General features: G+C 45.7%; 1 protein-coding gene across 1 annotated transcript; it reads right to left on the bottom strand.

Annotated features, from left to right (window-relative positions):
* Positions 1-266: 266 nt before the first annotated feature.
* Positions 267-27674, bottom strand: LOC122108606 (arf-GAP with GTPase, ANK repeat and PH domain-containing protein 3-like). The gene is made up of 5 exons (XM_042680594.1): positions 27670-27674; positions 26662-26744; positions 26353-26403; positions 23640-23728; positions 267-686 (listed from the first exon to the last, which is right to left on the bottom strand). The coding sequence occupies exons 1-5, from the start codon at positions 27672-27674 to the stop codon at positions 267-269; spliced, it is 648 nt and encodes a 215-aa protein (XP_042536528.1).

The following is a 27674-nucleotide window of genomic DNA, read 5'->3' on the forward strand; positions in this document are numbered from 1 at the left end:
CTCGGGAGATTAGAGTTATACACTTCTGGGATTTAGAAGCCCGGTCTAGCCAGTACGCTTCTGGTCCTCAGAAGCCCTAGGTTGTCGATAAGGAAGCTATACCCAACCACTTTTCTCTCTGTCTCTGTCTCTGTCTGTCTCTCTCTCTCACACACACACATACACACATACATGCACATACACACTCCAGCCATTTGTGACAACAGTGTCCAGAGGCCCTGGTTCAGAAACACCTTGCCAAAATGACCTACAGAAACCAGAGCAGATCACAAATGCCAGTTCTTATTGGCCATGGTGCTGGACAGGTGCAATGCTGTCCACGCGTCCCCGTCCCCATAGGTCCCGTTCACCTCCTCCTTGGAGCCGTGCACCTGCAGCATCACCAGCAGCCACAGGTCATCCTCCACCATGGCCCAAAGCAACTGCTGCCCCAGGGGCACAACGAAGCTTGGCAGCGGGGCCGGAAGAGCTTCTGCTCGTACTCGGATCCAGTGTTCCTTCTCCTCTCTGCAGGCTTCCAGCCCCAGTTTTGCATAGCCATCCAGGGCTCCTTCCCAGATGCTGTTGGCCAGGGTGTTGCCCATGGCGGTCATGATGGCCAGCAGCTTGGGTGGCCAGTCATTGAGATCGAGTGAGCGGACCCGGGAGAGGTGCGCCCCCAGGTGCTGGTGGGGTCCCCAAGCACTCTAGCAATTCGAGGGGGATTTGTTACACATCATAGGCAACTGATATGATGGAATCCTATTCTCTACCTTCTGTCCTCAGGTCTATTGCGTGAATACATCCTGTTGGCCTTGCAGTTCTGAGGAGGTGCTCACACAAGTCTATGCTTGGAGGACTGTCCATTTTCCCCTGCACTAGATGCCCACAGGGACACACAGACAGTCTGTCCATGAGTCTAAGCTATGGAGAAACCACCTCCCATGGACCATTTTCATCCAAAGTAGGATAGGTGATAGCCCCATGGTGAAGGAAGTTTTGGTTTTATCTTACATCCAAGGTTGAGAAATGCCAAACTGAATCATCACAAAACCTCTCAAGGTTTGTAGATGGATCATTGCACAAAGTTGCTCCATGGGAGTTGTAAGGACCACTTGTATCACAAATGCTTGTGGGAAGGGCCAGCTGTAAGGGTCACCTGCATCAGAACCCTTGAAGGACAAAGGAGAGGTTGATGAAAACATACACTATCAAGCAGATTCTGGAGCTTTACTGTCTACTTCAAGGCATGAATGAGCTTCTTAGCCTGAATGAGCTCAGCTTGCACGGAAGGAACACATTGAGGTCTAGCATGACTGTGGAGCTTTGAGTGGTAGGATGTGCTCAGAAAAAGCATCTGGGAAGAGGACACTGTCTCATGTCCCTGCCCTGTGTGAGCTGGAGGTATAAGCAGCAAGATGCTCTGTATTCTGAGACGTCTCCATTTTGGCTCCAAGACAATTCTTCAGTTGCCTCATATTCATCATATCTCATGCTGCATTTTTGCCAAGTAAAACAAGTATATGTATATATTTTAGGGAGAAATTAATGCATATGTTTCTGATTCATCTTATGTGGAAACTATCAAAATATTGTGTCTGAAATAAAGTAACATCTCGAAAAGGGTTTTGATCATTTTGCCAGGTTTTTGTGCGTCTCTTGGTAGCCCTGGGTCCTGGTCCCATTGCCTGCTAGAGACGTATCAGTCAGTGCAAAAACCACCTGTTCCAGGAAAAACTCCCTGGTTGTCCCAGCTACTAAACACACAGCACAGGAAGTCCCAGATAAGGCCCATATGGAATTATTCTTGTTCACAGAGGTCACAAGCTTGCTCCAGGCCTGCTGTATTCTACCACGACACATCTGCCTAGCCTCAGAGGTGCACACCACTGGACAGGGCTATGCAGGGGAGGCTGAACTGGAAGATGAGGAGGCAGGAAGGGAAGGAACAGTTAGGAGGTTTGAGCTCTTAGTCCACAGTTTCTCAGAGTTGTTCTTTCATTAGTAAATCACTCAGATGCAGAGCAGATGGGAGCCAGCAGTCAATCTGTGCCTCTCCTGCTACGTCATGGATTCTCCTGGAGATTGGGAGGAACACTGGCCCCACCCCAGCCACACAATAGGTCCTGTGGTTGCTGAGCTGTAATTCGGATGAGGCCAGCCACCTTTGACTGAGCTCCTCACCCAGGCTTAACCTGTGCCAAACTCCTGAACTGGGCCACCATCCCAGGTGGTGGTTTAGCACAACTCTTCCCCTTGCTGAGGAGTTCCCGGTCTCTCCTCCATAGCCAGACTCCTCCTCACCCAGCTGGTAGTAGACCTGACCAGCACTCTGTCCTCACAGGCAGAGAGATGTGGCAAATGAAAGTCACCATCTCAGAGAGCTGTTGGCACATTGCTTTTCATCCCCAAGCCTACAGGACACAGTGTCCTGGATCTGACCACATGTTTCTCCAGAGCCCTCTCAAGCATTGTTTTTCTTTTCTCATGGCTGTCCAGACCTCCTGGGCTCAGTTCCCTGGCTTGTGGTAGCCAAGAGGGTAAGTCTAGGAGCTAGTTCTCATTGCTAACATGACAAGGTTTCAGGATGCTCTTTCTCTATTTCTATGTCTGTCTCTTCTCTCTCTCTCTCTCTCTCTCTCTCTTTCTCTGGCAACCACCAGCACCATCTTTCTCTGGCAACCACCAGCACCACCTTAGGGGTCAACCTTGAGTTTATACTACTACAAACACTGTTGCTTCTAGAGGTGTTTTTTTCTTTACTGACATACTTCCTGTTATTCCTATTATTCCTCTCTGGAGCAATTCACCACGGGCATTTCCTGGTGGACAAAGGGCCTACCACTAGGCCAAAGGTGGAGAGTCATACAACTCAGCACCCTCATGAAGAGCAATGGCAGGGCTCTAATTGTGTGTTCATGTGGGACCCTGTCTCAGGGAAGCTGTCAGTGCTGTGATAATGGGCACTAGGTGCACCATGGCTGTTTAGTGGGTATCAGATATCTTCTCTGGGAACAGAATGGAGATTCAGAAAGACAGTGAGAGCCCTTAAGAGGAGCTACAGCATGAGAGGTCAGGAAATTGCCTGCAGGAACAGCTTCCTTCTCCAGGATGCAGCTTCCAGGCAACCTGCAGGGTGCAGGAAGAAGTCAATGTCCTGTTGTGAAAGACCAACAAACAATACTCTTGTAGGAACACTTGCTAGTCACGCTCTGCTTGCAATCAAAGATCCCAGAAAGAGGGGACTGTGTTTTTCCTGTGTAAACTAAGTGGGTGGTAGGATATGTGTTTGTAACAAACAAACAAATAAAAAAACAGAAAAAAAATAAGGAGAGCTTGTAACTGTGAGACACAACCAACACAATCAATTTTCTTCCAAATTTTCATAGTTGGTTTCACATGCTTGAGACTTTTCTCATCTCCCTTGTTAGTGTTGCATCATTCATAATCACTTTTTGCCATCTCCAAATGCCTGCTGAAAATAGCTTCAATAGTTACATCGTATTCCAGAGCTAGTTGTATTTCAAGGCTGGTTGTACTGTGGTTGTTTTATCCATTTTTCCCATTGATAAGCATGTATTATTCTTGCCTCAAGATTTGACTTTTATTCCCAGGGCTAGAACGAATCTTTGTGGATAAATCTCTGCATCTCTGATTAGTTTCTTACCCAAACCTAAAAATGAAACTAGTGTCTATGGCGTTAGGTACTAGTGGCTTACATTTGTAATCCAATATAAAGATAAATAAAAATGAAGGAAGGAAGGAAAGCAGGAAGGAAAAAAAGCAGGAAAGAAGGAAGGCAGGAAGAAAGGAAGGAAGGAAAGAAAGATGGTAGGCCTGTGACAGTTTACACTTCTAACAACAAATAAGTCAGATGCCCTCCTCACAGAAACTGAGCATTTTCCCTTGAAAAGGTACAACTCTCATAACTTAAATATCTACAATTGTCACAGGTGTGCAACAAGCCAAGGGAGACACACAGATCTTGCAGATGAAGCTCAAAACATGAGGTGCAGGACTTGTAAAAGCCTGTCTATGCTGCACTCACGGGCTTCTCTATCTGAGCCTCACAATCCAAAACCGCCCCAGACTCGGCTGGACCAGGCCAGGCATCTTCACATACAGGCTTTCCATGAACATCTTCACACATCTTCCTTGAAAATGTGTAACACGAAGCTGTATCCCAGAGAGCTAGGCTGTCTGCAGCTGGTGCAGTTCCAAAAGCAAATGGAGAGAGGAACAAAGATAGCCAGCCAGGCCATTTCTCTTCTGCTATAAGGGGCAGGGAAGAGGCAAAACTGGGGAAAGGTCCCAGAAGTTAAGGCCAGTCTGTCCTCACAAGTATAGAGAACAAAAACAAACCAGTTTCTCCCTTACTGAATACCAGTGAAGTTGGGCTTTCTTGTCCATATATGGTTGGTCTGGTCTCGTGCTTCCCCCACTTCCAACCTTCCCCTGGAACTTTATCTTCTCATGTGTAGCCATGCCCTAGTCTTAGGATAGTTCAGGCACAAAAACAGTATTTCAAGGCTGACTCATCTGAGAGTTCAGTACAAGTATTATTTACAAAGGTTTGGTCAAGGAATGGGACTCTGGAACCCAACAGAGGACTGTGATATCTCTATGGTAGATGTACTCTAAGATGGCCCCCAACCAACAAGTCCACCATACCCTTTGAGTGTGAGCAGGGCCTATGCCTTGTTTCGTTCCAATTGGACCACAAAGGTAAGGAGATAATATTGTGGCCACCTGAATTTATATCATGAGGTTCTTTGCAGACAAGAGAGGGTCTCTTACTGGCCTAGAAAAAGAAATTAACTCTGACGTGTTAACCATTGCATGGCTAGCTTGAAAGCCCAACAGCAGTCTTCATGCCACAGCCAGTAAAAGGCTGGGACTTGCACATAGGAGTTAGACAGCTATGGAAGAGAAGGACATTCATGCTTCAAGACAACCTGAGAAGCCCTTGCGAGACCTTCATTCTGGGAACACAGTGTTAACTGATATAATCCAAGAAGGCTTCCGGGAGGAGTTGATACACCAGCCTGGCATCTTAGAAGATGGCATCTGGAGGAAAGATTGTGGGTGGGTGGGGGCAAATGATATGGGATCAGGCTCTGAATCTGGTTATCCAATTCTAAGTTGGTAGCGAGTTATCTACCTAATTGCTTTTTCAATGGCACACTACCGAAACACTCTTTTGGAAAAGTTTCACAGCAAAATGATACAATGATTGGCTTTTTAAAACAACATCATCAAATTTGCACTGCAAAACATGCTTTGATGATACTCTGTAGCAAATGGACCATGCCAGTCCCTCAGGACACAGGCATTCATGTTAAGATAAGGGTGGAACAGAGCCTGGGACTGTCAGGGACCATGTTTTCCCTTGCTGAGGGGGAGGTGGTTGCAGCTGGCAGCTGTGAGTGCTTCCACCTCAGCCCTGTTGGTTCTTTCTTTTCTTTTCTTCTTTTAATATACTTTTATTGTAAAAATACTGTACAGAGAGGTTACAGTTGCATGAGTAAGATAATGAATACATTTCCTATCGAGCATTGTTACCTCCTCCTTTGTTTTCTCCCTACCAGCCCTTCCCTCCCCACCTCCCCCTTCTCTCGCCCCCCCCCCACCCAAGTTGTCAAGTTCCTTTTCAACATAGTGTCTTGTGCATCTCATTGTTACAATGGGTCAACCTGTATCCTTATTTCAGCATTTTGTTATTTCCCTTCCCCTCTCCAAATTAGAAAAAATGTATATACAAGATGCAGGACACCAGAATCAAACAGTGAAGACAGGGGTTGTACCATGGGGGAAGAATATACAAAAGAAGAAAAGTAATCACACGGTACATTATAAATACATTAAAAACAATAGCAAGAAAGATAAAACCTCTTAGGTCTCTATCTTGAGGTTCATTTTGCTTAGCATCATCTTATCTGGTCATATGTACATAGCTTTTGACCTTTTCTGCTTGTCCAAGATGTATACTAATTGCAAATAAGGGAAACCATGGGACCTATGTTTCTTTGGGCCTGGCTTACTTCATATAATTTTTTTCCAAGTCTTTCCAGTTGAATCTGAGCCCAGCGCACAGCGCCCTCCTCTCCTCCCAGTCCAGAGCTGCTGTGTTTGCCTGCATCCCTCTCTCTCCCCCAGGTGCCAGTGCTGGCAGTCTGTATTGTTGTCTGGATTCAGCTTTGATCAGGGCCCCTGTCAAGCACTCACCCCCCCACTCCTTCTGAACTTCATTGTCCTCAAGGGGAGAGAATTTATTATGAGCATCATTTTGCACAAACCTCCTAGACATGCAGCAATTCTGCAATCCATGAAGCAACCAGCTTGGTTTCTGCCTGACACCAGAGTCAAAAAAACTGACAGAAGAGAATGCCAACCTCTCCGAAAGCTTCTGCTTTTGGTCCTGCTCAGCAACCGAATTGCTGAGCCAGTTGCTACCCCAATCTGGGCTTCAGGTTTGCCATTTGTGCAACCAATGTTTGGCCTCTGGGGGTCATTTCATCTCACCTTATATAATTTTATGACTCATAAGGATAGTTAGAACTATCCTCACAACACGTACCAGGCCCTCCTGTCCACAGACATCCTCGTCTCTAATGCCAACAGAGCGTTTGTACTGCTGTTGTTCTGAGATTGCCACACCCCTTCACCAGCCCCTTCCTACTCGGCCTTTCCCTCCTGCCATGCCAGCTTCACTGCCACCATTACCATCAAGAAACTTCCTCTTTCATCGTCTTGATGTCTCTTCGACTTGGCAGAGGCTGTTTTTCCCCCTGAAGCACCCTTTCCCCTGACGTCCTGACTCCTACTTTGCCTTCAATGCCCAGTTCAAATCTTTAAGCCTTGGGGCAGTGCCAGGTAGAGACTGCCTCTGGGCCAGACTCGTCCAGCCCCTGTGCATCCACCAAGGTGAGCTGTTCCTGCTGTGTAGCCACCAGAACTGAGACTCGTCCAGGGCAGAGACTACAACCTTCAACATCACAGGACCAGATGTGGAGGGCATGCAGAAGAAGATGACCAGAACCCACAGGGAGGGCCAGGATCTGTCTAAAAGTCAGTGAACTCTACTCGGTCCTCATAGAGTTCATAGAGTTCAGTGGCAACGTGGGAAGAATGAGGTTTTGGAGATGCTCAGTCAGGGTCCTAATGCCGATGCTGACTTTGCTCTCAGGCTGTGTACTTGGCAAGCCACTACCTACACTTTTCTTTCTGTACAATGAGAATAATGAAGACAATCTTGTAGGCTGATGTGAGAGTGAGAGAAGTACTCAGCATCCAGAACACAGTAGGCATTCAATAAATGCTGATATAGGGCTCATGTACTACTCGGGTCTGCCCATCCATCCATCCAACTGTCCATCTTTCATCATTCATCCATCCATTCAACTGTCCATTCATCCATCCATCCATCCATCCATCCATCCAACTGTTCATCCATCCTTCCTGTCCTCCTTCCACCCACCCATCCATCCTTCCATCCATTCATCCATGCAGCTTTCCATCTATCCATCCATCTACCTCTCCAACTTTCTATCTACCCGCTCACCCACCCACCCGTCAAATTTTCTATCCTCCCATCTATTCAACCAACACTCATAGTGTTTTCTAATGGGTGGCATAATACTAGACTGGGTATAGGGTAATGGGTTTCCAAGACAAGGCAGAAGTGACATATTCCCCCTTTTCATCTCCCTCTCTTATTTTCACATTTTAAATTGTGACCCTTGTTTCCTTCACGCTTCCCCTGCTGCCACATGACCCTATAAGCCTGGCTCAGGCCATATAGAAGTAGAGCATTAGTTTCTCTCATACCTTCAGCCTGAGCTTCCATGAGTTGAGCTAAGAAATGGCAAAAAAACCTCCAGGTGGTGCTGGCTGGGGCCTACACAAATGGAGTCTGCCCTGAGGTAGCCAGCAGGCTATGGTCACCGGCTGCTCCTAACTTCCCTGCCCATAGCTCAGCCACTGCCACACTCCAGGCCCCACCTGACCAATCTAGTCACTTTTCCTCTCCCCTTCCCATTGGACTGCTGTGAGAACTAATGAGATCACCTAAGGTTCTCGAATGTTCTGGGTATGTCATAAGCACTGCAGGGTCATTTACTTTCAGCATTCTACCATTCAGTGTGCATTTTGCTCTGTGGGCCTCATGGCTCTGTCCACAGTGAAGCATAGGTTAAAGAAAAATGAGAGTCATCTAAGGTCAAGTCCAGAAAGAATCAGGAGCAATTAGAAGCCACATGGGATGGGCAGGAAGAGCTGCAGCATCTCGTCTACCTCTGGGAAGGGCTGATGTCAGCCTCTGACAATGAAACCATTAGCTTACTACTCTGAGCTCTCCACATCTCCCTCCTGCTTATCCCAGATGGGGAGCTGGGGAGAGGGCTGAAGACAACAGTGCTGTGGCGGGGGGGCGAGGGGGAATTCTAGCTGGAGCACCTCACACACATATATACACCAAGAGACCCTGTGTGCACAGACGCTAGAAGTGGACCATCAGCATGGCCATGTGTGGCCAGTGATTGGGGGCAAGCCCCTCCTGGCAGCCCAGATCCTTGCTCCAAGATCAGAATCAGAGAGCATTTGCAAACAACCCAGGGTGCCCCTGCTCAGGGTGAAATGTTATTCTGTCTGTTTCTCAGAGGGAGACACTATGGTTCAGAGGTGAAGCCTGCTCAGGGAGGGCGAATATGGCCCAGTCAGGGTAAGAACAACATATCCTAGGTACTTAGCTGTCTCCCACTAACCTGAGCTCAGAACTCAAGGTTTTGATGTCTTGGGAACTGCCTGAAAGAATGAGCAAGAGGTGACTTGCCCAGGCTTCTCCTACTGGGCTCCTGGCCAGCTCCTGGAGACCTTCTTGCATTGCTTCCCCAGCAGCCAGAAATCTAACCAAACATGCCTACCAGTGCCATATCTCCAGCAGGCTCCCAACCAGAGTGCCTCTCCCTACACAGAGCTGAGCCCAGGGACCCAGACTCCTCTTTCACCTGCTTTTCATTCCCTCTAAAGGTGACTTGGTGACACCGCTCAGCGACACCCCACCTCAAGCTTCAGTTATTTGTGATTTAATGAGGAGCCTTTTAATTATAACATCTGTTGTTTTAATTACCAGAGGAATTATAATGAGGCTCCCAGAGGAGGAAGCTACTGCCGGAGCAGAAGCTCCAGAAGAATCCTCCACCTCAGAGGGCCTGCCGGGTCCTTGGCACGGTGACTGCCACTGAGCCGACCCGTGCTGGAGAGCACTTCATCTTCATTTTAATTAAGCTGCAGGGGTGACGCAGGCAACTCCCCATCCACAGGAGCTAAGCAGCCCAGATCCCGAAAAACGCTCTGAATTAGGAAACCTTTGGCATGGTGACTGGGGAGAAAGCGAAGGACAAGAGGACCGTATGCCAATGCTGGGGTGGCAGACATCTGTCACCGAGCAATGGGGTAAGGGAAAGGACCCTGAGCCTCCCTACAGCCCAGCTATGTGACCTTAGCCAGGTCAGTGACCTCTCTGGGTTTTAGCTTTCTCTTGTAGAAAGTGCTGCTGTGAAGCATAGCTGTGAAGCAGGGCACCAATGGCTTATGCCTTAATCCTAGCTGCTCATGAGGCTGAGATCTGAGGACTGGGGTTCAAAGCTAGCCCAGGCAGGAAAGCCCACAAGACTCTTATCTCCAATCAACCATCAAAAGGCTGGAAGTAGAAGTATGGCTCAAGTGCAAGAGTATCAACCTTGAAAGTCATTAATTAATTAATTGGAGACTCTTATCTCCAGTTGATCACCAGAAAACCTGGAAGTAGAGTTGTGACTCAAAGTGGTAGAGAGCTAGTCTTGAGTGAAAAAGCTGAAGGACAGCACCCAAACCTTGAGTTCAATAAATAAACAAACCAATGAATAAATACATAGAAAAAGAAAGTGCTGGTGTATCTTCCTCTCTCAAGGGAAGAGAGAGGAAGCAGCAGGAATAGCAAATATCAGGACTCCAATGCCCCTGGTATTAGATTGTATCATTACAGTGTGGAGACACTCACATTCAACACCCAGGAGAACCTGGGATAGCCCATGGATAAAGGATCTGGGAGGAGGAGGGGATACTGGCTGTGGGGACAAGTTCACGGTGGTGGGCTTCCAGGACGCAATCAGAGCGATGCTCCCAGTTCTGACTTACTCCTCCTGCATCTGAGCCCTTTAAGGTCCCTCTTATTACTGAGGTGAGTCTGAATTCACTTTTGAATTCAGAAGGCCTTGTAGCTTACTAGATAAGACCCAGTGGGCTTAGCAGACCTTACTCTTTCCCACCTCCCCCCAGCTCCTCCTCCCAAAAGCATACAGAAAACATGCCTAGGCTTCCCATAGAGAAGGAAGCCACACACATCGGAGTTAAGGCCCTTCCTAGTGTGTCCACACTTCACCAATCCCAGACACAGGAGCCAGCCCTGCAGAGCCGTCTGGATGACTGCAGGTGACCCTCGAGCAGTAGACATTATGGCTGTCAGCCTCTGACAGTTTGCAGTAATTTTGTATGCATTACATGGCAATAAATAATGGATCCACTCCTCCTGGGTTCTGACACAATTGAGCAATAAATGGGAAACAGACAGGTAACAAAATAGCTTTCCCCCCTGGTGAAAGATACTACTTGGAACTTGTGGATAAAACCTGGCTTCAGCAGGGTGTTGGGCTCACACCTGTGATCCTAGCTACTCAGGAGGCTGAGATCTGAGGATAACAGTTCAAGGCTAGCCATGCAGAAAACATCCATGAGACCCTTATCTCCAATTCACCAGCAAAATGCTGGAAGTAGAGGTGTAGTTCAAATGGCAGAGTACCAACCTTGAATGAAAAAAACTTTAAAGGACAGTACCCAGGCCCTGAGTTCGAACTCCAGTACTAGCACAAAATTTTAAAAAATCCTGGCTTTCTAACCAAATTGCATGTACCTGTTATGGCTGCCCAGATGGGACAATTGAACAGAGAAGAAAGAAAACAGCCAGGACACCAAGCATGGGCCAAAGACCAAGTTCCTCACCACAGACCTTTAACCTCACCCTGAGTTTCTCCCCTGGGACAGAGAGCGACAGTAAATGGGGGAGGGGGAAGGGTAACAAAGGTAAAGGCTCTGTCCCCAAACTTCTGGGAGGATTAAAGTAGATCTTGGCAGAAACATGGGGAAAGGGGAGAAAAAGGCTGATTGACGATGGTGCGCGTGGTGGTGATGCTGGAGGTGATAATCTGGGGCTCCAATGATGTCTCTCCATCACTGCTCCACCAAGAAATCCTCCCAGCCCTGTGGCCCTGGTGTTAAGCCAGCTGTCCCCAGCAGTGAGCAGTGAACAGGCCTTCTATGCTAAGCCTCACAGGCCCTGGGCCTCCCTGAAGTGACCAATTGTACAGAGTACCTCCCACGCACAGGCTCCACTCCCACCTTCCATCCCAACAGGGGACATCAGGCTGGGAGAGCATTCCTCCATGACACTCTTGTTAATCAACATAGCTATGGAGTGAATTGGTCTGGGGCTACTCTTCTGCTTTTAGTGGTCACCAATATTGAAATATACCCACTTGTATACATACAGAGAGGCAGACACCCAGAGGCACAGAGGGACAGAAAGGGAAGGGCAGAGAGACAGAGAGAGTAAGAGTATCCTGGTGCAACTCAACTCAGGAAACTGCAAAGGAATAAAAAAAGTTATTTTTCTCCAAAAGGAGTGGAGATTTTGAGCCAGGCTCTTGCGGCTCAGACCTATAATACTAACATTTCAGGAGGCTGAGATCTGGGAAGGTGGTTCAGAACAAGCCTTAACAGGAGATATCATGAGACTCTTACCTCTAATTAAGTACCAGAAAAGCCAGTAGAGCTGTGATAGAGTGCTAGCCTTGAGTGAAAACACTAAGAGAAAGCCCCTAGGCCCTGAGTTTGAGCACATATACAAAAAAATGGCGGGGGGGGGGGGGGGGGGAGGAGAGTGTTGCTAGGTAGTGGTGGTTCACGCCTGTAATCCTAGCGACTCAGGAGACTGAGATCTAAGGATCACGGTTCAAAGTAACCCAGGCAGGAAAGACTGTGAGACTGTTTTTTTGCAATGTTTTGTTTTGTTTTTGGGTCCAGTCATGGGCCTGAACTCTGGGCCTGGGCGCTGTCCCTCAGCTCTTCAGCTCAAAGCTAGCATTCTACCACTTGAGCCACAGAGCCTTTTTTTCTGGGTTTTTTTTTCTGGTTATGTGGTGCTGAGGAATCAAACCCAGGCCACCTTCCCAGTCCCAAGACTGTGAGACTCTTATCTCCAATTAACCACCAGAAAACCAGAAGTGGAGCTGTGGCTCAAAATGGTAGCCTTGAGCACAAAAGCTCAGGGACAGTGCTCAGGCCCTGAGTTCAAGCCCCATGACTGATCTCCACCCTAAAAAAGAGGGTGGGGGATTTAAAGTACTGGTAAGACCAAGACATATTGGGAGACTAGTACCCCAAAGTATCTTTTCCACTGAGGAAACTTTCCTTCCTGCTGGTGAATCCTCACACACCTCCATTTATGCCCTGCTTAAAGATAGCACAACTCAAACTCATAAACCAGATGTGACTCCTGGCCCGTGTGAAGTCAACCCTTTGAGTGGCATTTAGGAGTCCATCTGACTTAACTGCTCTTCCCTCAGGCTTCTCACATGCCTCTTGTACAGGGGCCGCTCACTCTTTCACTCGAGCATATCACTCCTGTATCTGGGCTACTCACTCTTTCACTAGAGCAGATGACTGTTGCCATAGCTGCCACTAACCCTTTCCTTTATGGAGTGCATACCCGAGGCACTCAGAATGTCACATTCATCATCTTACTTCAACTTTCTAATTCCATAAGGTAAGCACACAATACTCTTAGCTAGAAGGGAGCAGTATTGGGGCTCAGATTCATTAAGGAACTTACTCAAAGAAAGTACACAATCATTAAAGCGGCCAGTGGGACCATGGCGAGCACATAGCCCTGGGGAGTGTGGTTTCTCAGTGGTGGATTTTCTGCCTCACCTCTACAAATGATGAGCCCTTGCTGTGCGGCTCTGCTCAGTTGTTTCTCAGATCTGAGTTCTGATCTTAACTTCCTCTCGTCAAACTCCTCGGCTCCAGAATCACACCGGAACAAGTAATGCTAGGCTGAATTCCTTTTCTCAAAATTGAGTAAAGGGTTTTTTAACCTGATGGGAATTGCTCTTCTCCAGAGTTTAATTGCAGCTTTGCAATTAAGGATCTCTCCAAGAGACAACACTCACCACACTATGCCATGAGCTACATTTCAGCCACTGGCACATGCCCAAAAAATCGGTGGACTCTATGGACATTCTCTCTCTCTCTCTCTCTCTCTCTCTCTCTCTCCCCCTCCCACCTTCCCTCCCTCCCTCTCTCCTCCCTCCCCTCCCCTCCCCTCATTCCCCCCCTTCTCATCAGCCATGGAGCTTGAACTTAGGGCCTGGGTGCTGTCCCTGAGCTCTGCCACTTTGAGCCACAGCACCACTTCTGATTTTTTGGTGGTTAATTGGAGATAAGAGTCTCATGGACTTTCTTGCCCAGGCTGGCTTTGAACCATGCTCTTCAGATCTCAGCCTCCCGAGTAGCTGGGATTACAGTTGTGAGCCACCAGCTCCTGGCTAACATTGTCTCTTTATTTGCATCTTCTTCATGGAAGTGCCCTCCCTCTTTCTCTGGACCCATCTCACTGAAGTATGTTAAAAATGTTGTCTTTGCAGGCAACTCAATTTTAGTTTGGTGGCTGTCCTTATGTGTCTGTTCTTCGTTGGTTCTGTTGCATATTTTTTCTTTATTTTCTTCTTATCTTTAAGTAGTTGTTCAAAGGAGTCTCCATGTAACAAAGCAGTTCATGAATACCATATATGTTGATCAATATCACCCTCTTCAACATTGTCATCCATCCTACTCCTTCCTTTATTCTTAATTTTGTAATAGACGCATTCGACTCATGATTAAATTCTCCCCCTCTTCTTCCTCTTCATTTGTCCACCTCTTTTCCCCTTGATTCCACCCCACCCCTTTTGAGTACCCCCTTCCTGGGTACTGACTTCACTTTTGCCTTTCCAAGTCTATTATGTATTAATTTCTATCATTACCCTCATTATTTCCATCTTTCTCTTATCCTTTTTATTTTAGATTCTTCAGTGAATTGCTTAGCCTGTGGGTTATATGCAGCTGTTCTAATTTCCTAATAAGTGTTTGTAAGGCTATAAATGACCTTTCTAAGAACTAGAGGAATGACATCAGACAAGCTTGGATATGTATTTCCATTATTTTTAATTCAAAATACTTGTAATTTCTGTCATGATTTTCTTTTTTAACCCATGAATAATTTAGAAATGTACTTTTCAGTTCCCAAAAAGATGTTTAAACCATCTCTTTGTTGTTGATTACTAATTTTATTGCATGCTAGACAGATAACCAGTCAGTAACCAAGATCCTTTGGATTTGTTGAGGCTTCTTTGTACTCTCTATGTAGCACATCATTCCACATATATTCTCCATTTGCCAGGTTCAAATTTATATTTTATATGTAATGATAATCAAATATTCTTGCTGGACTCTGGTGGCTTACACCTGTAATCTAGCTACTCCAGTCTGAGATTGTAGAATCATGGCCTGCAACCAGCCTAGGCAAGAATGTCTATTAGACTCTCATCCCCAATGAACTAGCAAAAATCCAGAAGTAGATATACAGCTTACATGGTAGAGCACTAGCCTTGAGAACAAAAAGCTAAGGGACAATGAGTTCGAGCCCCAGGATCTGCACCAACTATAGATAGATAGATAGATATGTAAATATATATTATTAATTTGTTTCTGACAAAAATGTTACAATCACCCACTGTCTATATTTACCCACTGAAATGTTGATTCACATAATAAAATGTCTGTCATAAATACGTTTAGTAATTTTCGCCATATAGTTAATCTATCTGATATTAATAATTATTTTGCAAGCCTATTGTTATTTTTGAGGTTGTTTGATACTGCATAGTATTCTACAGCTTTAGGCACACCTCCAGTCCATCTTTCTGTGCTAGTTAATTGGAGATAAAGTCTAGTAACCCAGATTTTCCTCAAACCATGATCCTTTAGATCTCAGCCTCCTGAATAGCCAGGATTATAAATATGAGCCACTGATACCAACTTGAGTCTATTATTGTCTTGGTCTTTACTTTTGATATTTTTTATCGTTTACTTGAATCTGTCTTATTCTTTTGTCATTTTACTGAGGTTTTTAAAAGTCAAATTAAAAATCTGTTTTAACTGATGATTTTACTACATTTGCATTTATTATACTGAGTGATATATTTACATTTATTTCTGATTGTTTTGTTTTCCCAACATTTTCTTTTCATTTTTTAGTTCTTAGTTTTCGTTTTTCTTTTTATTTTATTGTGAAAATACCATACAGAGGGATTACAATTACATGAGCAAGGTAATGAGTTCATTTCTTATCAAGCATTGTTGCCTCCTCCTTTGTTTCCCCTTCCCATCTTCCCCTTCCCTCCCCCCCCCCACCGCTGATGTAAAGTTCAGTTTTTCGACATAATGACTTGTAGTTTTTAGTTTTCTTTTCCATTGTTTTCCATTGGCTTGATCAAGTTTTTGTTGTTATTGCAGATATGGTATTTTTCCCTTATTTGATTGTAAATTAAGCAAAGCCAGGTGCCAGTGGCTCTTGCCTGTAATCCTAGCTACTCAGGAGACTGAGATCTGAGGATCGTCAGCCCTGGCAGGAAAGTCCAAGAGACTCTTATCTCCAATCAAATCACAGAAAAAGCCAGAAGTGGCACTGTGGCTCCAGTGGTAGAGTGCTAACCTTGAACAAAAGGAGCTCAGGGACAGTGTCCAGGCCCAGAGCTCAAGCCTCAGGACCAGTCAAAACAATTTTTTTTTTAAGAATGTAAATTATATTTCTATTTTCAGGTAAGATAACTTGAAATTATTGCCAAACATGTTCATTTGTTCCAGCAACTCTTAGTATTACTATCAATACAACCCTCTGTTTGAACAAAACAAGATCCCAGCATATATGACTTCCTCCAGCAGTCACTTTGATGACATCACTCTGAGGATTTGTGGGTCTTGGCCCTCCCACAATTGTGTCAGCTTCCTAAAGAGATGCAGCCATGGAGAAAGCCAGAAACACAATGGCTGATGTCTGAGTTCCCTGGGCTCTGTAGCAAGATGCCATAGACCAGGTGGCTTATTAATGACAGACATGTTTTTGTTTACAGTTCTAGGGCCTATAAATCCAAGTTCCAGGTGCAGGCAGAGTCCATGTCTGGGGAGGGCCTGCTTCCAGGCTGCTGGATGGCGCTTTCTTGCTGTGTCTGCCCGGTGGACAAAGGATAGCAACTCCATGGAACCTCTTTTATCAGAGCACTCATCTTTCTTCTGAAGACCTCACCCCATTCCTTTGCCACCTTGAAGTCAAGATCTCAACATACAACACAAAAATTCAGATTAAAATGTTACTATATTACATGTTCCCACCACGCAGCTGACTGAAAAGCTTAAAACAGAAATTAGGTTTAATTATTTAACAAAACACTCATGTTCTAAAAACATTTCCTTCTCTATTGTGGACCTTTGAGCTTCCCTGGGGAGGTGACTCCGGGTTTGAGGACTAGGGAAAATGTCTGGTCAGACAGACTCTTTTCTGGTGAGAAAGAAGAGAGCCTCCCCCACAATTGAGAATCTGCCCCACCTTGTCAGTGAAGCTTGGTGCTCTACAGCACATGAGCAGTTTCTGAGGACAGCAACATCAGACAAAGTCACATGGTTACTGTGACACCTTCCGACCCTTCATGGTCAAGTCTAAACACAAACCACAGGAGCCCAAGAGCTCCCACTCGTGGCTGTGGTGAGCAACTGCTGCCCCCTGGTCCACCAGCCTTGGTCTCCCTTTATTCTTCTCACCTTGCAGAAAAGAATGACCAAGACACTAAATCACATTGTGATATTCACATTGTTCTTTTTCCTGCTGACTAGATCCTTGGAGCAACTCGGAGAAAAGCCCTACTTACTTCGTTGAATGCTATTCTGGATTTCCCAATACTGCTCCCCCTGTCTTGCTAGTGGCTGTGGACATGGAGGAAGTTAGGATATGACTGCATCTGATTGTTGTCTACATCCCAAGTTATCAAGTGCTGGCAGAATGGGGTACAGCCACATAAAGGGTCTTTAGCATGCTTGGAAAAGTGTAAGTAGTGAGAGCTACTAACATTTCTGACTACCTGCCCCCCAAGCCCACGAGGAGTCATTCCTGCTTTGTAGACATTCCAAGGAGCTACCTGGAGACTCCTGTTCATGGTGAAAGGAGCCTTATCATAGTTGCCTTTCTGCCAAGTGGAAGAAATTCACCAAGGTAGGCCTAGACTTAGCTGTTCCTTTTGTCTAGAGTCAAACTTACATTCATAGGAAGCTGCTGGGGGTCTGGCTCAGATGTAGTTCCATAAGTTCAGAGGCCAGGGAATCCCACTCCACAGTTTTAAGGAGGCTTCTGGGGACCAAAGCCACAGTTCAACAGCAGAGGACACAAGCCAAATGAGAGACCAGATAGCCACTGGTCCTCTCAGTGCAGGTAGACTGGTCTCTCTGCCCACTGCCTCCTCCAACTTCTTCACACACACTGTAACTTTTTTTTTTTTGCCAGTTGAAGGGCTTGAACTCAGGGCCTGGGCATTGTCCTTGAGCTTCTTTTGCTCAAAACTAGCCTTCTACCACTTGAGCCACAGTGCCACTTCTGGCCTTTTCTGTTTATGTGGTACTGAGGACTTGAACCCAGGGCTTCATGCATGCTAGGCAGGCACTCTACCACTAAGCCACCTTCTTAGCCCACACACTGTAACTTTTTTTAAGCAGCTATGTAGGCCTTGAGAGCTGAGCTGTCAGTCATGGAGACCATTCCTACAGCCATCAACTCCCAAAGAGGTATCAGTATAACGTCTTCTCCTACAAGAAATCAACCAAAACCATCAACTAGCAAGTTGATGACTAGTAAAAAGAGCAGACTAAAGATACACTCCCCAAATACTGTAGGACCACACACACACACACACACACACACACACACACACACACACACACACACACACACACGGGACCCATGCTGGATATAAGAAGTGGGCAAAGAATGCTGCACTCTTTTAAGGAAAATTTCTGGGAACTTCCACAAGATCCTTGCTCTACAATTATAGTAGCAAGAACTTAGTTACATGAATTGCTTAGCTGTAATGCCAAGCAATGTTGTCTTTCTTTTAGGCAATTTTATACCTTCCTAAAAAATTCATGAATAGAAGGGCACTGGCTCATGCCTGTCATCCTAGCTACTTAGGAGGCTGAGATTTGAGGATCACAGTTCAAAGCCAGCCTGAAGAGGAAAGTCTGTGAGTCTCTTTTTTTTGTATATATTCTTATTGTAAAGATACTGTACAGAGGGGTTACAGTTACATGAGGAAGGTAATGAGTAATATTTCCTATCCAATAAACAACCAGAAAACCACCAGGGTGCTGTGGCTCAAAGTGGTAGAGCTCTAGCCTTGAGTGAAAGAGCTCAGGGACAGTGTCTAGGCCCTGAGTTCAAGCCCCACAACTGACAAAAAGAAAAAAGAGAACAAAAATGGAGTTTGGGAGAATTATGAGTCCTGGGCCATGAGCCTTAGCCAGTCTAGCCTTGTTCTGGCAACCCAATGTACACTTCTGTGGAGAGCTCCTCCTTCTGTGTGGTTCTGGACTTAGTAGTGCCATCCACCAAAAAGACTTGGCGAGGTCAGTGTTGACCTGAAGAGACCACTCAGATTCTCCCACAGGTCCTCAGGTTATCAGCAGGTGATAAATGTTCAGAGCCATTTAGTTTCTTACCCCAGAGCTTTGAAGAAACCTTGCATTTTCTCCTCACCAGATCCCTGGAGCCACTCACTTTCCTGGGTGCTACAGTGTATTCTTTGATTCCCTGTTTTCCTACATCCTTCCTACTGATTCCTTTATTGCCTGGCTTACATTTTACCCAAAGTGAATTTCCAGCTGATTGTAACTGGAAAATACTGTTATTCTTCCATTATGCCATTTTGTTAGAACTTTTGTGCATCTGTGTCTTGAACTAGATAAATGCTTCAAAGTAGAGAGTACATTCATTCATCTCAGTGCATCTGACCCCCAAATCAGCACTGTCCCATTAAAAACTCGTAAACGTCAGTTGAACAAATGAATGGAAAATTCTAGTTATTTCTATAGGTACATTATTCAAAGTTAAGAAGGCCACACAATGCCTTCACTTCATTATCTTCAACAAGCACCTCAATAGTAAGTACTATGCAATGGTGGCTCTTATTCTCCTTCTAGAAAATGTGTCTCTGCTTTCTCTCTGGCCTCTCTGCCTCCATTCTGGCCTGTTCCACCCCCAATCTATATAACACAAGGGCTTCCAGGCAAACTCAGTGAATCCTTGTCCTATGGGCAGGAAAGAGCACATAGCAGGCCATGGTTGCTCCTTCAAGAAAAAGTTCATGCAAGTCAGCCTGAGGATGCTACTGCATCCTCAGGTAATAGAAGGCTCTTGCCTACATTGTTGTATAACCATCTTATGCCTTCTTTCTGGGAGTCTGGGATTTAGGTGTTAGGCCAAGGGTGTCTGTATAACCTGACCTGCAACGACATTTCTGGGCACTGGGTTCCGGTGAGGGTCCCTGATGGGTGCATTTCACACCTGTAGCCATGAGCAGCCACTGCTGAAGGAGTCCCCTGGGGGCCCACACCTGGGATTCTCCCTGCCCTCCTTCCATGCACCTGCTCCCTTTGCGGCTCTCCTTCTCTGTAGCTTTTTCTGTGACAAATCTTACCTGAGGGTGAAACTCTATGCTTATCCTGAAAGTCAGTTCTCAGGGGTGTGCTTGGGGACTCTAGACAATCCCATGTAAAACACCCACAGTCTCCTCCCAGGATTGGACTCTCTCCATCTTTGACCCATGTCAGAATGCCAGGAGCTGGCTCTGACTGATGTCTGAGGCTCATCTGTCATGTTTGCCACCTGCCACCCCGAGTCCTGCTGCACATCTGCCTCTGTCACTAACCACTAACCACCAATGCACCTGCCACTCCTGCCACAGCCCAGATGCTTTGGTCTCACCTCTGCTCCTCTAACACAGGCCTCTGAGTAGCCCTCCATTGCTGCCAATGCCTGTGTCCCAACAGATATTGATACCTGGGACTCAGGGATCTGACCATAACTATTTGCATCCTCAGGGAGTATCACAGTAGGTCCTGGCCCTCAGTAGGTGTTCCATCAAGGTATGCTGAGATTTCTCCTCCACACATGGATACCTTTCTCCTCTAGGCCTCTGGAGAACCATCCCCAAGAACTCTAGATGAGTGCTTGTATACTTTACATGATTTTATAGAATTGCCTAATGTTCACAGTCTGTCTAGATTCGAATTTAGAATCAATGTATATCGAGAGAGAGAGAGAGAGAGAGAGAGAGAGAGAGAGAGAGAGAGAGAGAGAGAGACTGGAAATCTGGATGTGGGGGCCAACATGAGGCTCTCAGAAAAGTTATACCACCTAAGCAACACCTCACAGCTGGGAAATGGCAGATCTGGGACTCAATCCCAGAGCAACCAGGTCCTGAAATCCACCTGTGAATTCTGTCCTCATGGCCCTGTTCCATGTGTGCAAACCTGGCCTGAAGTTCTGTACTGTGAATGAGTTGGCTGGGGCCTGAGTCTGTGCCTCTCCGGCCGGTCACCTCCCTGAGAGCCACTGCTCCAAGGTTCTATGTCTCCCAACCTGCTACAGGAAAGTTCATCTAATGGTACCATTCATCCCTCTGGGCCTCCCATGGGTCCTTCCTCCCATAAAAGCATGCCCCAGTGAGACCTAAAGCTGTGTTCTCCCCACAATGCTCAGAGAATATATACAGACAGCCTCTCGAGCGGAGGGCACAAGCCACCTCCTCACTGTAGCCCAGGAGCTGGCTTCAGAGTCCTGCCATCCCAGAAATCATCGGGTTTCCTTTGGTTGAATCCTTTTGACATTTTCAATGGTAAAATAAATTTGATTTGCAGAGGCTATGAAGGAACCAAGGCAATGTGATTTCCAAAAATGCACTGTGTTATTCGATATGATAAAAGACTGAATGAGTCGGTAAATGTAGCAGTTTAGTGACTGTTACAAAAAAAATCAATAGAGCTACAATCTGGCAGGGAGGGGGCAGGGGCTGCAGAGATGGTGAGGAAGAGGGAGATTCATGGCTGAACTCAGGCCATAGCCCGAGTCCATAGTGCCTCCCTCCCTTCCCCCTTAACACTTGCAGACACTAGGTTCCTACCTAACAGTCCTGTGGGCAAAGTAGGACATGGAAATGTACAAACAGGTGCACACTAGGGCTCGTCCACCAGCTACCAGCACTGTCACTCTTCAGTGGGCAGCAAAAGTAAATGTCAGGCACTACCTGGGGGCTTTGTGTGTGTGTCTCAATTACCATCCAGTTCATTGACACAGCAACTAGAACGAGGTAAGCAGGTTGCAACTCCCATTTTATAGAGGAAGACACTGAGGCCCAGAGATCTTAAGTCACTTACCCTAGGCTCTCCATCTAAGGAGCAGGGACAAAATCCAGATGTATTTCAAAGCCTTGCCCTTGATGAGAAATTCTGACGACATTTCATGAATGGTTTCGCAGTTTAATTGCGATGTCATGGCTGGATCTTAAACTGCACACATGAGGGGTGTGCAGTTGGATGAGCTTTGGCATATACATCCCCCTCTAGCATTATCACCACATTCAAGATTCCTGAACACACCTCTCACTCAAATGACCCCTTGGCTCCCTGACTAAACACACCCTCTCACCCAACCTTAAGCGCTAGCTCTTCTCTGTCACCACGGAATGGCTCCAATTTTCTGTGAATGGAGCCACACAATAGGTTTTCTCTCACACCCATAGGGACAATGTTATTCATGAAGATACTCCGGGACCTTCCCACGAAGCCAAGGCAGACCTATGCAGAAGTATCCATACTTGCTTGGCATGCTTGCTGTCCACAGACCTATACTCCCCTCCCACCACCCCAAGCCTGCACACTCCCTTCCTCACTGCCCCCCATGCAAAAGACACTCACTAGGCCCCACCCCTCTCTCTCAATTCATCTTACTCCTCTGGGATCATGTTGCCTTGTTACGCAGCAAAAAATGGACACCCAGTGGTTCGCCCGCAAAGTACCCTGGCTCCTCTTTTCTCCAAGTGAGTATGAACCCATGGTCCTTGCACACATAGACCCCTTGGCTTTGTTCACTCAATGAATATACTTGCTTTCATTGTTGGAAAGGACATATGGATTTTTTTTTCACAGCTTCTCAGGCAATGAACTGATATGCAAGCTAATATGCAAACCACTGCAATTCATCATTTGCCTCCAGCCTTAAGATAACTATCACCTCAAAGTGCCTTAGCAGCAGTAGGCAGCTCTCCATCACTGTGACACAACACCTAAGAAAATCAACTGCCAAGGAAGGAAGGGTGATTTGGGCTCATGGCCTTTGACCTTTCCATCATGATGGTAGTTGGTGGGCTCCTTTGTTCAGGTTTTTTTGGCGAGGTAGACATAGTGCATGGTAGGGCAAAGCTGCTTACCTAATGGTGGCAGGAAGAAACAAGGCCACACTTCTAAGGACTCTCATTGAGCCCTACCTCTGGAAGGTTCCACCACTTCCTAATAAGACACACGGGCTTCAACACATGGTCTATTTTGTGTGTGCTGGTTATGAAGCTTGAAATCAGAGCCTGGTAGCTGTCCCTGAGCTTTGTTACTCCAAGGCTAGTACTCTACCACTTGAGCCATAGCACCATTTCTCGCTCTTTTTTTTCCTGGTTAATTGGAGATAAGAGTCTCACAGACTTTCCTGCCTAGGCTGGTTTCGACCATTGATCCTCAGATCTCAGCCTCCTGAGTAATTAAGATAACAGGCGTAAACCAGCTCAACATATGATCTTTTCAGGGACAGTTCAGTTCCAAGCTATATCTCCCAGGATGGAGACATATCAGAGGCCTCTAAACTTCTCTGAGACTAAGCCTGTCCTCCAGCAAATGCCCTAAAGAGTTTACCAGGGTGACCTACATTGATTAGAGGCCGATTAATGGTTAAAAGAGGGCTGAGGAGTCCATAAACAATAAATCACACTGTCGTGTCATTAACTGAAATTGCCCTATGTGACAGATACATACTCAGGAATAATGACATTCTAATCAACAGTAGATATTTAAGTCCTTTTGGGTTTTAGTAGTTGGACATCAAGATAATTAGATATCAATCAAGTATAGTGAATATTATGTGCATAGACCACTGTTTTCTGAACATTCTGCTGCTCAGCCTCTGTCTCTTGTTCAGAAGCAATGGATGTTGCTAATTTAGGGAAATTGGTTGAATTCATTGATGATGACAAGATGGGAGGAAGTCAGAAAGAGGGGAATGCTGTGTGGACCTCAGCCTCCCTTCACGGGGACTGGAAGCAGAAGTCTAAGTCCAAGACATTGTCTCAGTTACGCCCAGCTTGGGATAAACTGTTGTGAAACCCATTTCACTTGCATTACACTTTACTTTTCATTAATTGAATTAATTTCTTCCTAAGCACCTTGATTAATCTGGATGCATATAGAAGCAGATTATTTTCATCACCTTGCACCTCCATTCCCTTGTAGATGTTTCTGTTGTGTAGAAATCCTGTTGGGGAAAGAGGCACTCATGAATCCCATGTGGAGAGAAGGGTTATTGATTCTAGCTATTAAGGTTTGATGGGCACCAGCCTGAATCATTTTAATGTGGCTTTGTGAAGGCAGAGGAGGCTGGCCCCATGTGGGCACAGAAAGGACTTTATCACAGGCATAAAAGATGCAAGCAGCAGAATGGTCTTGATTCATGAGATGGAACCACTCCATTGAAAACAGATCAATTTTGTATATTTTGAAAACTGTTAAAATATTAGAGTGGAGAATATACAAGGCAAACCAGAAAGGACATTTCAGAAGGGGTAGTTAATGATGCTTAGAGATGCACTGGGTAATGCCAGCATCCCTTCCTACCTTGGGCTCCATACATGTTACAGTATCTGCACAGTCGTGTCTCCAAGGCTTTGTGCTACTAAGATTCCTAAGCACTGGGTGCACTGAGCTGGGGAATGACAACCCTGCTACTAAAAAAGCCGTAATGCCTTCAAGGCACCCATGGCTCACATATGCGATCCTATCTCATCAAGAGGCTCTGAGCAGAAGGAAAGGTTTGAGGCCAACCCAGGTAAAAAAGTGTGAAAACCTATCTCAAAGGAAACAAAGAAAAGAAATAACTTGAAGAGATGAGTGGTAATGTTAAAGATGGAGCAGGGACAGAATGATAGAAGGGGTAACATTGACCTAAATGCAATGTACACATAAATTGACGTATTAACTTGAAACACCTTTTACAACCCCTTTGCATTTGAAGGAAATAATTCTAAAGAAAGGAAAAATAGCACCAGCAAAACACAGAGCTGGAGATGTGATCAAGTGGTAGAACACCAACCTAGTTCATGAGAAGCCCTGAGTTTAAACCCCAGTACCACAGAAAGTCACAATGCCTTCATAGTTCCTTCCACAAATCTTAGGTTCATCTTTGGGGCAGGTAACTCTTCCTTTCCTTTAGGAAAATCACCCTGATGTGCTTTTTAGTAACACAAATACTCATAAGTTGTTCTTGGAGCAAACCATGAAATCTCCATTTACCTGAATACAAGCCTTTTAAACTCAGAATTTAAGAGTTCTGTTTGGGAGCTCAAGCTGAAGCCAGTTATGAAGCCCCAAGACCTGTGGTCCCCACTCCCATTTGGGGCAGAGAGGATCATGGGAGGAGGAGATTAGAAGCTGCAAGAAAATGCATGCTGCTTTTGCATGAGCTATGCCATGACCCAGTGCCATTCTAATAGCAGAGGGAGGCCTTCACTCAGCAACAGCAGGATGCCCTTCCCTGCCCCACTCCTCACTTATAGAGGAAACAGAAAGAGCATCAGTATACTTTGGGGGGAGTTATTGAAGATTGAGGAGCCAGAATCTATGACCACCATATACCAGGGGAGTGAGGTTTTCCTTAGAAGGAGTAGCTACCCTGGTGTTAATCACACAAGACAATGTCAAGATGGAGGACAGGTGCTAGGCAATGGGAAGGTAAGCCTTCAATAGAGGCAGAGAGGTTCAGGGTCTTCCTGAGTTGGTCTTTTCTGTGTGGAGGCAAGTAGAAGTAAAGTAGCCGATTGCTCTGCAGCTCACCAAGGAAGGCTTTGTCCATGGCAGTTATACGTTCTATGTTGTCTATGAATCCAGAACCTTTGGGATATGATTGTCTGAAGTAGATTGAGAATTAAGCAGATGACAGACGTGTTTGAGTGTGGAGTAGCAACAGTGTATCTGTGGGTGACTCTGATGGATACGGCTGTATCTCCCATGGGCCACCGCAGCCAGGGACACAGAGGAACAGCTGGGTGAGGCTCTTGGAACAGAGATTGAGGCATCCATTCTTGAAAACCTATAGTAACAACATCACTGGGCCTTTAGGCCCAGGGAACTTCAGTAGAGAGGGTTTGCAGTTAGTAGTATTTAACTAGGGTCAGGCATTGGTAACTCATGCCTGCAATCCTAGCTATTCAGGAGGCTGAGATCTGAAGATCACAGTTCAAAGCCAGCCCAAGCAGAAAAGTCCATGAGACTCTAATCATAGGTGAATCAGAAAACAAGCCCAAAGTGGAGGTGTGGCTCAAGTGGTAGAGTACCAGCCTTGTATGAAAAAAAATCTAAGCAAAAGTGTGAGGCCCTGAGTTCAAATCTCACTATCAGTACAAAACAAAATAGTAACTGAGGACTGAGTCATACGAAATCAAGCTATGGCTTTGTTGAGACAAACTGAGTACCTTACAAGATTATTTCATGATACCATATGAAGTTAAAGATCATCATTATTATTTCATGACACAGTATGAAGTAAAAGATTATTATTATTTCATGACACAAGGAAAGATTATTATTATTTCATGATACCATATGAAGTTAAAGATTATTATTTAATACCAAGGCCCAGGGGCATAAACTGACTTGATCAAACTCATCTAGCCAAGAGCAATTAAGTCAGAATGGAAGTCCACCTTGTGCAGAGTTCACAGTGCTTTGCTTAGCTATCATCAGGTGTTTACTGTAAATCCAGGAAACCCATGCCTAGAAAAGAGACCATAGTCAGAAAAAGGGGCTAGAAACACAAATAGCTCAGGCATGGGTGTTCAGCTGTGCTTGCCTTGCTGTGTTTGGCCATCTTTAAAGGAACCACACCTGCTGCAGACCTGTCCCACCTCATACTGTCCACTGGGGCAGAAGAGGAGCCTGTGGGAGAGAGGCAAGTTGATATAAATCAGAGCTAACCTGCGCTGATGGCTGGCTCCCTAAATCAAGGCCCTGGCAGATTTTTTTCTGGGTGAAAAATCAATCTTGCTGTCCCCACAGTAAATACCATAATCCTTTTTCCAGTGTGGTTTGGAGAATGTAACTGCCGTGCTCATGATTTATTCGAAAATATTCTGCCAGGGTATGTGGATGAATGGGAGAGTCAATGTGCTTGCAACAGGAGGTCAGAGCACTTACCCAGGTGCCAGGGGCTCCTCATGTGGGGCTCCTCCAGCAGGCTGATGGCTGCCACCCCTACTTCACACAGGACCAATGGGTACCTGGCCACCAGCCAAAGGGGGAATGGGACGGGTGTTTCCCTAGCCAGTCAGGGTCAGACTGGGCAGCTGAGCCTGGTAGGAGTTGCTTCATCTCCTCTGGCATTTCCTTTTACTTTTATGCCTGTCTTGGGGCTTGACCTCAGGGCCTCACGCTCTCCTTTGGCTTTTTCACTCAAGACTGGTGCTCTACCACTTGACCCATACCTCCATACCAGCTTTTTGCTGGTTAGAGTCTTTTCTACTGTGATCCTCAAGTCTTAGCTTCCTAGGTGGCTAGGATTATAATAAGCATGAGCCACCAGAACCTGACTCTCCTCTGCCCTTCTTTTGGCTTAAAAAAATAATCCTGAATTTCTCCTGTTTATAATTTTTTTGTAATCTTTATTCAGCTTATGCAAGATTCTGCCTAACTTAAGTACGCAGAAGTTTCCCAAACAACATGTGAATTTCAACAGGCTCCCCAAATCTCAGCTCCCAAACTCCTTTTTTCCTCCAGAGAAACCAATGTGAAACACTTAAGGATCGCCATGTGGTATTCACAAAGACACCTTTTCACACAAGATGGCCCATTTGCATATATGTGATTCATAAATATACATATTAGTTTATGTGTAGTTTTTATATATGACATTTCTATATATAGTATATACATACACACATGTACACATACATATAAGTGCACAGAAAATTCTCAACTTACCTTCAGTCTTTTTTTAACTTTACAATGGTGACAAAGTGACATGAATTTGCTATGAACCATACTTTAAACTTTGAAATTTGATCTATTCCTGGGCTAAGTAAATGCTATAGAATAGTCTCCAGCAATTCCGGCTACCAGCTGCTGCTCCTGTCAACCATAGGATCAGGAGGGGAACCACCAGATGCTATGCACTGTGCTGGGCTCCCAGTTGCATTTTCTACTTACCACAT

This window comes from Dipodomys spectabilis, unplaced genomic scaffold (assembly GCF_019054845.1).
Source record: "Dipodomys spectabilis isolate Male_0828 unplaced genomic scaffold, ASM1905484v1 ptg000062l, whole genome shotgun sequence".
Taxonomy (NCBI): Eukaryota; Metazoa; Chordata; class Mammalia; order Rodentia; family Heteromyidae; genus Dipodomys; species Dipodomys spectabilis.

What these genes read in the sequence shown, in the direction of transcription:
- LOC122108606 (XM_042680594.1), bottom strand. An exon ending in GTGGGACAGGTCTGCAGCAG is followed by an intron (nt 23,729 to 26,352) that starts GTGTGGTTCCTT and finishes TTTCCCCAACAG; the next exon opens with GATTTCTACACAACAGAAAC. An exon ending in ATGCATCCAGATTAATCAAG is followed by an intron (nt 687 to 23,639) that starts GTGCTTAGGAAG and finishes TCGAATTGCTAG; the next exon opens with AGTGCTTGGGGACCCCACCA.